Here is an 11,394-nt window from a genome sequence, read left to right on the forward strand (position 1 = left end):
GTTAATCTTCTCGACTTTTATTATATTGTAAACATTTTATAGAGAGGAAAGGGCTTAAAGGTACTAGGGGAAGGATTAATGGCTTGACACAGGACTTGTCAGGATCATGACTCAGTTATTGGTTTTATTTTCTACAACATGATAAAAAATCAATTGTCAGTTCATTTGGAATCAATATGCTGCGCCTTTGGGCTAGATAACGTTTTTCTTTTAAAGTCTTTTAAGTCAATCTAAGACAACGCCTGTTCTTAAGTAAAATTTATTTTGCACAGGAATAATAATAATTTGTCCTTAGCTTACAAAATACAAATTTCATACACTGCATTCAAAAATATTGAATCCAACAAAAATTCCGGAAATATTTATTTTAAAAAATTTTGTTTTTGTAAATGCCTTTTTAGTTTTTGTACTTCATCGAAAAATAAATATTAAAGATTATTTAGATTCAATTTCAACTTTTTTGTTTTTAAAGTTATGATAGTTACGATCGCATAATAAGCCTATTAGTTGATAACCAAACGTTTAACTATTTCGTAAAGTAATTTTGTTTGCTCTACCATTTAGTATTTAATGCTTAGATTTACTTCAACTAAGCGAGAAAATCCATAGAATTGGTAAATTGTGAAAAAAGTGGTGTCGCATTCAATAAAGTAATGGACAAATCTTAGCGGCGAATAGAACCTAAGAGCGTTCAACTAATTTCGAATTTCGAAGATCGGAAACAGAGCGACGCGGACGAAGCGAAAGTCGCTTGCACCGCACATGTACATACTACATATACTAAAATTTACAAATTCAAGGAAGTAAATACCAAAGCTTATGCAAAACGCAGCAGTGCTCAAGCTCTAAAGAAGATATCCGTAATATTCACATTCTTCCGATTTTTGTGGGCGGTAGAGGCGTTTCCACGTCTGTTTTTTACGGTAGCTTCGTTGGGTCTATAGTAACAGGCCAAGACAAATAAGACCCCTAGTAGGTAGGCGTTTTTCCCCATACAAAAGTATTTCTTTAATAACTTCGACAATTTTTATCTGATCGCTACCAAATTTCCAAGAATCACAAATACTATAGTTATTATTGTATACACCTAAATTCGCGACTTTAAAAATTACGCTTCTTATTAGTGTTTAGTCAATTTGTGGCGGCAGAAGTGGGCGTGGCAAAATTTTTAAACAAACTTGATCTGCATGCAAACAACAAATGCTGTCGAAAAATAATGTATAGCCGTATCTCTTATAGTCTTTGAGATCTAGGTGTTCATACGGACAAACGGACAGACAGACGGACATGACTAGATCGTTATAATACTCTTCTATCGTATAGGAAGCAGGTATAAAAAACAGTAAAACATCTCTCATGGTTTACTCGTAATATTAAACGCCACTTAATGTAGTCATTTAGCCTAAAGTGCGCTGGCCAATAACTTCACAGGTCATCTGTTTTTCCCTTGGGAGCATCGGGAGTCCACTTGTTGCTCTTGCATGTTCACCTGGCATTTAATTAGCTTGAAGTAACACTTTCCTAAGTGTTTTAAATGTCTAGCCTTGCGGATGATTGCATGCAAAATAAACGTTGCCTATCTTCAAGGCGCAGAAATTAACATTAATTTTTAATGAATCTGTGTTCCCCACCAAGGGCAGCGATCGCAGCTTCTTGTTCTTCCTGAACATTTCCTTGAATAAAAAGAATAATAATTAAATTTAAAAAAATTCTGTTGAGTTGTTGTAATGTTTGACTAAGAGCTGTAAACATGCGTCTGAATCTCAACTTGGATTTGAGCCTCTAAAAAGACATTTTTCGTTTTCTAGTAAAAAAAATTTATTTTATAAACTGAAAGATCTAAAAGTGATCAACTTTAATAATATTTAACATTTCTATAGATAGTTTAGGCAAATGTTCATTGAGTCCTGCTCGTGACAATGTGAGACAACCCTAATGGTCGGTTTTCTCGACTATTAAATGAATGTAATTCTATTTTGTTTTTTGTGGGCTGCTCCTCGACTTGGTCAATGGTGACGTGGGTGTGACCATCCTGGGCAATGGGCCGGCCGCCTTGGGCAATGACAAGGGCTGAGGACAAGGAGTTGCCAGAGGTAATTGTGGTATTTACGCCCTCATCGGAGTTGGCAGCCAGCAAAGGTTTCACATCTGCAGGCTGTTGCTGTTGCTGTTGCTGGGTAGTTGCTTCAAAGCTTTGATTGTTGATTTCCTCGATGGCTTGGCGGAGCTATTAGATGAGAGATGAGTTAGTTTTAAGAGAAGATTGCTAAAGAGTGGATAACTCACCTCCTTGAGACTGACAACGCCAACGAGGCGTCCGATTCGAGTCACATAAGCATGATTCACGCCCATCATGGAGAACAGAGAATGCACTCTGAGTAGAGAGGTGCGCTCAACCAGCTGGAAAGGGGAGGGATCAATGCAGCAAGCAGCCGCCTTAAAGTCAATCGGTTTTGCCAGCTGATCCAGCTCCCATTGCTTCTTGCCCTCGGGTGACATGTCCACAACACGATCACCACACTGAAACAGAATTGAGGAGCAATCAAATCATTAAATCATTGTTGTTAAAATAGTACGGTAATCCTTACCAAGTGCACTCTCTTTGAGGGACTTGTTGTGGTCTGCAGATCCTCATTGGAGCCAGATTCCAGGTCAAGCTGATCAGCTGACTTTCGGTAGCCGGAACGCAGTTGCCACTCGCCACTATTGACGCTGTTGAGCGAATCGTTGGATTGTTCCTTCAAGCTCAGAGAGCTCTTCTTCAGAATAGACTTGTGCTGCTCCAGAGCTTCACGCCTCTCCGAGGGTAACATCTCCTCACTCGCTATGTGTCGCAGACTGAGTGCTTGATCTGCTGGAATCACCTCGAAGCGCGAAGGACGTCGAACAGCTGCCTGCTCCTTCAGCTCCTCCTCGCGCCATCGTTCTGCTGTCTGCATACGCTTTTCACGTCCAATTTGCTGTTCAATCAGCTTAGCCAGTTCCATGCGCTGCACTGAACCCAGCAGTATGAGGTTCTCGGGACTCTCCACCAAGGGCAGCGAGCGCAGCTTCTTGTTCTTCCTGAGCACTTCCTTGAGCTTCTGATAGGAGATGCCTTGCCAAATGTACTTGACATCCCTCACCATGAAATCCTCTACGCACTTCTTGTACAAGTTGGAGTTTGTGTAGAGCAGATCGGGCAAATAGGGAAGCTTCTTAATCTGGATGACGCTCTCGTACATGGATGGCTGCAACAGCGAAGCCACCGCATTAGCCACCAGCACTGCAACCAGAACAGGAACCACAAAGGCGATCTGCCCTGAGATCTCAAAGACCACAACGGCAACGGAAATGGAGTGAGTCACGGAACCAGAAAATGCTGCGGCACCCACGAGCGCATAGGCAGCCGGCATAATGGGTGACATGCAGTCGCCATAGCGGACGCCAAGAGGAAATAGCCAGGCAACGAATTCACCCATCAAGCGACCAAAACCACTGCCAATCTTCAGAGCGGGAATGAACATTCCGTGTGGCACAGCCATCGTAGAGCCAATAATCGAAAAGAAGAACTAATCGGGAGAATGTTTCATAAGCGAGTGTCTAAGGAAGTGTCTAGGGAACTAGCTACTTACATGGAAGAGCGTATAGCAAATGAGATTCCCAAAGACACTCGTGTATTTTGTTGTCCAGTGCGAGACTATCTCTGACTGTTCCGTATTCAGATCCGTGCTTGTCCAGGTAAAGTTACTGAAGAGATGAGTCAGTTGCTTCTCAGTCTCAAGATCGCCGCCTAGGAACTGTCCCGTGCCCAAGGGGAAGGTGAGTGTCGAGATAAGCAGGGTTATTATGGCGGGATATAGCAAACGACTATAAATGGAGATATAGTAAATATTTGTATAGTGATTGTTTAATGTGTACACTTACTTCTTTTGCAGAAACTTATTCAGCGCTTTGCTGGAGCGAATGAACAGCACATAGTGGCGATGAATCCACACAAATGAAGCACCAAGTAGACCACAGAGTGCCCTGAAAAGGAATAAAGGATTTATATAATATGGTACTTTACTTTTTATTTCATAACACATTTTAGGATTAAATAAATGACATTTTTGAATAACAACTTGTTAAGCAGAGCGCATTCTTTCAATTGATCAGTTTACTTTCAAATACATTTTTAAATTCCCTTATAAAAATGTATTCTTTTAAAAGCCTATTAACCAGTTCTGGGTACGTAATAGTATATTTATCATGCAAAGGATAGACTCAAAAAAAAAATTGTTTTTATTATTTCTATTACTACATAGCAAAATATATTTATATTATATTTCTGCTACTAGTAAAAGAGATAATATAAAAGCAACCTTAATATGTTTATTCATAGCTGATATAAAATTAAAAAATCATGATTTAACATGCAACTAATAAATGCTAATTAGAGAAAGATATTTTCGGTTCTTCGTTACTTTTATCTTAGAATAGTATATTTGAAATAAAAATAGCATTAATTCTCAGGCAGCTAACTAATATAAGACAAATACTAACGATTTATGAAAACTCGACATGAGATTAGTAATATATATAAACGTATCAGTAGAATTATGATTGTGTTGGTCCAGTATTGTATATAAATTTACATACAAAGAAAAATATAATATTTTAATAAATGCAATAACTAATAAACTATAAAACAAATGTATAACAGTTTCAAGAAAAATGAAGGGAACAAGGGAACAATTATTCAATTCCAAAAAAAGAATAAAAGTGCAAACAAAATCTTAGTTTAAGATTTGAGTTTTTAAATCAAGTTTTTCAGAAAGGTTTTAAAATATATTTAAAATTATAATATAGCCGCTAGTCTATGCAAAACTGTTGTAATAAGCAAATAATTTTTCAAACAGAACTCACCCAGTCAATGCGAAGAATACCAATTCTCTGGAATCGAATGGAAACTCTGTGGCTATGTTCGTGGGATACACGGCGTGGACAGTGTCTGCACCCTGGAACCAAACGGATAAAAGTCTCACTGCTGAGGCGCCTATCACACAGCCAAAGAAGCCACGCCAGTAATTGCGAACCGCAAAATAGGTGGTGGTCACTTCAATGCTGAACAAGACAGCTACAAAAGAATAAATGTTCATGTTTAAATATTAATTTTATTTCTATTTCGAATTTGAGATCGAATTCGACTCACCTCCAATGGGAGCTGCAAAGCATGTGCCCAAACCCAAGGCACAGGCAGCTGCCAGCATTTCATTGCTACGAGATTCATTCTGATAGATGCTGCGGAATGGAGTCGCCATCTTGCTCAGCAAATTTGCCACAATGCTGGCGATATGCACATAGGGACCCTAAAGAGATATCTCAAATTTAAACCAGGTGCGAAATAAAATTGTTTAAGTACTCACCTCCTTACCCAAGGGCATGCCGCTGCCCAAGACAACTGTGAGGCCAAGAACTTTGGCCACCAAGGTCTTGAATGACAAATAGTTCTTCAGTGTAACGCCTCGCAGAATGGTCTTCATTTCAGGAATGCCAGAGCCTGAGGAATATGAGGTAATTAATAAAGTTAGCTAAGATACAAATCTAACTACGAGCAATAGATGGCGCTAATAAAAGTTTGTTGAGTGAAAAAAGTTTCTTGAATGATTGTGATATTATGTTGTTGTTATGATGTAGTCTACAATAATTATAGAAGTAATTATAAAGTAAATATAAATAATAATGTGCAGTTCTTTGATTTTGTTAGACAGTTAGAATTAAATTCAGTCTGAATTAAGATTTATTGGAAAATCCGTAGGCAATTTAGAATTGGTTAGACTATTAAATGTATCAATAAAAGATTGTTTGATGCCAATTGTAGCTATAAATATTCGGCAGTTACCTGCAGCTTGGGGAGATATAAGATGCACAAAGAATGCTGTGAAAACCATCATCACAACTGGCACCAGAACCCAACCGAAATACTGTCCGAAAGGATCGGCAGTGATGCCCTTGTAGAACCAGAATCGAACTGAAATGATATAACTCAAGTCATATAACGACAGTCATAAAGTAATGCCAAAAACTTACGTTCAATCAGAAGGCGTATGCCCTCGTCCATAAGATAGGCAATGAGAGCCATGATGATGCCACAAATGGTGAGAAAGATCCAATCCTTGCTCATGCGATCGGCGATTTTTTGCCAGAGCCAAGCATAGTAACCTTGCATTCGAGTGGGCTCATTGTTTTCCAATTCTAGCAGCTAGAAATGATCAGATTGGATATTATTATATAAACTTCTGGTGTATCTTCATTAAACTCACCTGGCTCCTGAGTTTATCCTCCTGTTTGCGTAACTTGGCGAGTTTTCGCAATCTTCGAGCTTCGTCGCCTGCGAATTGCTGCAGATCCCTCGAGTATCGGCCATACATCTAATGAATATAATTATACAGTGTGATTCATGCGATTTAAAGACGGAAGGACAAACAAGTTGACGGATTGATAAAGTGACAGACATACAGACAAAAACCACACAATTTGTCACATGTCGGCTCGATAACAGATGTGCTAAAAAATTAACATATTTAGATAGTCGTTCAATTCGTGTCATGTCTCTCGGTATGGCTTGTGCCACTCGAGTACATATGTATTGTACAGTCAGCTAGATACACTCGTGTGTATGTAAACATGTAGAACCCGAGTTCGTAACCAAAATAAAAGAATTGTAAATAAAATAGTCACATTTTATCACATGCGCAGCGAATTAAACACTTTAAGCGGTGCTAATTAGGCTTAATTAACGCAGCTCTCCGGAAAATAATCGCAAAAAAGTGAAAAAACAATTCCCAACAAAAGATTTATAAATATATATAATAAAATATTAGCGTCAACTGAGCGGTGACATTAATCAAAGCCAAAGCTGAATGAATAGCTGACTACAAAATATTTGCACAACTAAAAAGCGACGCAAACAATTCCAAGTCAAACCTAGACCTGATGCTTGTCCGGACTTATGTCATTATGATATCAAATATTAGGCTAGATAACTGACAAATTATCACCACGTATTTACCAATTAGTTGTATTTGCTGTCCTCAGCTAAATAATATGTACATCAAATAGCAACTAATCTGTTCTATAGCTGGAGTATAAATAATTATACCCGCTACCCATAGGGTAGAAGGGTAAATAATTTTGCCGGCAGGAAATGTATGTAACAGGTAGAAGGAGGCATCTCCGACCCTATGATATATATTCTTGATCAGCGTCAACAGCCGAGACGATATAGCCATGTCCGTCTGTCCGTCTGTCCGTCTGTCCGTCTGTCCGTCTGTCCGTCCGTCCGTCCGTCCGTATGAACACCTAGATCTCAGAGGCTATAAGAGATAGAGCTATAATTTTTTCGACAGCATTTGTTATGTTTGCACGCAGATCAAGTTTGTTTCAAATTTTGCCACGTTAAACGTTCAAATCAAAAATCGAATAACAAGTGTAATTTTAAAGCAAGAGCTACGAATTTTGGTATATACAATAACTACTGTAATAGTTATGATTCCTGAAAATTTGGTTGCGATCAGATAAAAATTGTGGAAGTTATTAAGGAAATACTTTTGTATGGGAAAACGCCTACTTACTAGGGGTCTGAGTTGCTTTGGCCGACAATCTGGCACATTGTGCCGTCTAGGTATACTTTGAATGGTGTACTATATCGATATACCAAATATACCATTTGAATTTTTAGTATTTTTAGTATTTTCGGTATATTTTGAAAATGATACCGCAATATTTTGCCTTTATTAAAAATGGGTAGCGGGTATCTCACAGTCGAGCACACTCGACTGTAACTTTCTTACTTGTTTTAAGTGTAATTGATATAATTTTAAACCATTTACTATTCTAATTGTAATTGAAGTTTATTATATAAAATTGAATTTCTAATTGCAGACGTTAAACGTTCAAATTCCATTTACGATTTATCACTTATTAGCGAAATTAAGCTTTTTCAAGGCGGCGCCATTGCTCGAGAGCTTTCGAGCAGGTTCGTGTCTTCACTAATTACGAATTTGTTAGAAAGAAAAACTGCATTTAAGGGGAATCGAGTAGGATAGTGATTTGCTACCTAAATTTAAAATGGAGGCATACCATCTTTGAAATTTCATTTAATAAATTATTTTTAAATGCTAATATAAGCAATTTTATTTAGTACATAATTTTGTATTAGTGCTAAAAATCACAAATGGCAAAATTTGAACATTTAAAGATTCATTGCAAAAAATACATATATTCTTTTTTTTTCAAACTATTTTCCACAAATTTCATTAAAAATAGTATTTTAATAAATAAATCTGCAAAATGTAAGATTTATAGTTCCTTTGCAAGAATGTTTTGTTTTTAAATATTATTCAATTTCAAGTATTTGAAAAGCATATTCAATAAGAAAATTAAAAGATTTAAAAAACGTCGAGGAAATTTTTTATTTTTAAATAATATTCCATTTCAATTAAAAATAAATTTAAAGTTTTGTTTTAAAATTAACCAGAAAAAATTTAACTGAAAAGGATATTCTATCTTATTCAAATATTATTTCACCTTATTAATTCCATATATTTATTTTTAATACTTTGCAGTTGCATTTGCTCTTTGCTCACCAATGTGTGCGTATATCCCAAATCATCCTGATCCTCGCCAGCGATTTCACGTTTCTCCTGCTCCTGTCGCATTGTGGAGCCATTTGAATAATTATCAGCCGATTGAATACTGGGCGCAGCTTGTCGTGATGTTGACACTATGGGCTCAGAGTCCTCGGCATTGCTGTGGCGTTTCATTGTGCACAAAACTGAAGTGATTTAAATTTTTCCACTCGCTCGATATCCGCTATCGAGTTAATTATTGCTAATTTTTTTTTAGTTAATTAGAACTTGCACTTTTTTTGTGGATTCACAAGCGGGAGACATCCGAGCACCGCCGCTGCCAAAATGAGTTTATCAACCTAAGCCATTAAATGTGATCGAGTAGCCGCAGCTGTTGCCCTCAGCCTGCGGCTGTAACGGCGACTGCGACGCCGACTGCGGCAGCAGCGGAACAGCGGCAGAGACAGCGGTTATTTTCTCAGTCGACTCAGACGCAGGCTACAACCGTGAGAGTTAACTGGCCAATAAGTCCCACTAACCTCAGTTGCCATTTCACTCTCTTTTCCGGCTAAGTTGTGATATCATTTGCGATTCCAGTAGAATCATCAACCCCATGGGAACTATCTACTTTTTATACCCGCTACCCATAGGGTACCTTGTACTGTATGTAAACAGGCAAAAGAAGGCATCTACGACCCTATAAAGTATATATATTCTTGATCAGAGTCATCAGCCAAGACTTTTGCTTTGGCTACCAATCTGGTATATTTTGAACTCTATAATATATTTTTAATGTAGTACTGCATTAATATACAAAAAAATAACCTTTGGTATATTTTTAGTATTTTTGTGGTATATTAATTCAGTATATTGTATATTATTTAGTTTGCTTTTTTATTAAAATGGGTAGCGGGTAGCTTTCTTACTTGTTATTTTATTAATTATTACTTTACAATTTATTTCATTTCAGCTAATTTCGAATAAAATATTTAAAAATACATACAAAATAATAAAAGAAATAAAAAATAATAATAATAACGACAGTTACATTAATAAACATGTAAAATTTAATATTTCGGTATATACATACTCATGATATATAATCTCACTCTTTACACCATAACTAAGCCCTGCAGTTCTGAGCGCTAGTTCGTTGCTGGTGAAATAAGCGCTTACCAGGAGCCAGTCACTACTTACAAAGTGGCGTCTAGCCATGCGTTTCTTAATTTCCGTTTTTGTATGAAATGTCCGCAAATAGGGTCAATCGCCACCGCCTCGATTACCACGAACTAGTGAAATAGTGCAACATATTAGGGTCAGTAAAATAAGTGCTTACATTAGACCCATGGAACGGCCGGTAAAATATTACATGGGACCCCATTGAAGGGTCAGTAAAATAAGTGCTTACATTAGACCCCATGGAGGGGTCGGCCATTATAAATTAAAAAAAAATTTACAATTACAATTACAGTTTTTATTTAATTTTAATTTTTCTTTATTTTAATAAGACGGATACTTTTATTACTTTAAGGCAACTTGAGTTTTAAAATATCGTTTTTTTTTTTGGAGCTGCAAGGCCTTTCTCAACTGGTCGTCAGTTATTGAATCTGGAAATAAAGGATTAAAAGTCTTAATAGATTAAAGTGGATAATGATTTTTAAATAATTATCTTTTAAAATACTCACCGATCATAACACCAAAGAAATTGTCTTCTTTTTAGGCCGCATTCCCTGTCATTATTTCTATAACGTAGATTTTCTGTCATAATTTCCACTTCCTCTTCTTTAGGCACATTGTCGCTTTCCACTGTAGAACTATGCATTATACTAACTGCTTGATATTCTTTTATTATCTGCTTATTTAATATTTTACACATTAAACATATAATGCATACATAAATTATTTTTTAAGTAACTCACCTAATAATTGATCGCGGATCCGCTTTGCACTTCTCAACTCAAATGCTTGCAATAATTTCATCATCTAGGAAACACAGCTGCGTTTGAGTAAAAGAGTAACACAAAATAAAACAAAGACGCGTAAACAAACAGCGATGTAAAGCATAATCGAAGTTTTCTCTTTAAACTTGTGTATACTTTTTCCACAAAATAACAAAAACAAAAGCGATGCTTGCCGTTATTTTGTACTTATGCTTTAATGCGCATATATTTATTAACTAGGTGGTTCGACGTTCGATTACTATAGGGTTAATCTAGTAAGTACCCATGTAGGGATCGCCGAGGTAAGGACTTATCTAGGGCCAATCGCAAACTCGAGTCGACTCGGTGGTTCGACGTTCGATTACTATAGGGTCACTTTAGTAAGTACCCATGTAGTGATCGACGATGTAAGGACTTATCTAGGGCCAATCGCAAATTCGAGTCGACTAGGTGGTTCGACGTTCGATTACTATAGGGTCACTTTAGTAAGTACCCATGTAGTGATCGGCGAGGTAAGCACTTACCCAGGGCAATCGACACCTCCAGAACTGCAGGGAGGTGACAAACTAAATTTGTTGCTACTGAAGTTAACTTTACGCCTGTTGCTTTGTCCTTATCTCAGCAATTTTGTTTTGCTAACATTAACAAGGAAATAAAAGACCTAGGCCTAAAATCATTAATATTAATAGATTGCGATTCAGATCTATGTATGTACATCCGATACCGATAAACCGAGGTTCTGGAAAATCCCTCAAAATTTCTAAGATATTAACAACAAAACTTTAATTTTCTTTAAACAGTTTCTTTTTAAGGCATTGAGCAAAAATAATTGTAAAAGACGAAAGTAATTTCGAATTATATAT

General features: G+C 36.9%; 1 protein-coding gene across 1 annotated transcript; it reads right to left on the bottom strand.

Moving 5' to 3' along the window:
• Positions 1–1,839: 1,839 nt before the first annotated feature.
• LOC133837890 (chloride channel protein 2-like) lies at positions 1,840–8,942 on the bottom strand. The gene is made up of 12 exons (XM_062268803.1): positions 8,610–8,942; positions 6,285–6,392; positions 6,052–6,223; positions 5,864–5,992; positions 5,388–5,521; positions 5,174–5,330; positions 4,888–5,098; positions 3,907–4,008; positions 3,615–3,849; positions 2,589–3,551; positions 2,287–2,520; positions 1,840–2,227 (listed from the first exon to the last, which is right to left on the bottom strand). Exons 1-12 carry the CDS (start codon positions 8,784–8,786, stop codon positions 1,898–1,900), a joined length of 2,952 nt encoding a protein of 983 aa, XP_062124787.1. The 5' UTR covers positions 8,787–8,942; the 3' UTR covers positions 1,840–1,897.
• Between the last annotated feature and the right edge of the window lie 2,452 nt (positions 8,943–11,394).

Source organism: Drosophila sulfurigaster, chromosome 2R (genome assembly GCF_023558435.1).
Source record: "Drosophila sulfurigaster albostrigata strain 15112-1811.04 chromosome 2R, ASM2355843v2, whole genome shotgun sequence".
NCBI classification, from domain to species: Eukaryota; Metazoa; Arthropoda; class Insecta; order Diptera; family Drosophilidae; genus Drosophila; species Drosophila sulfurigaster.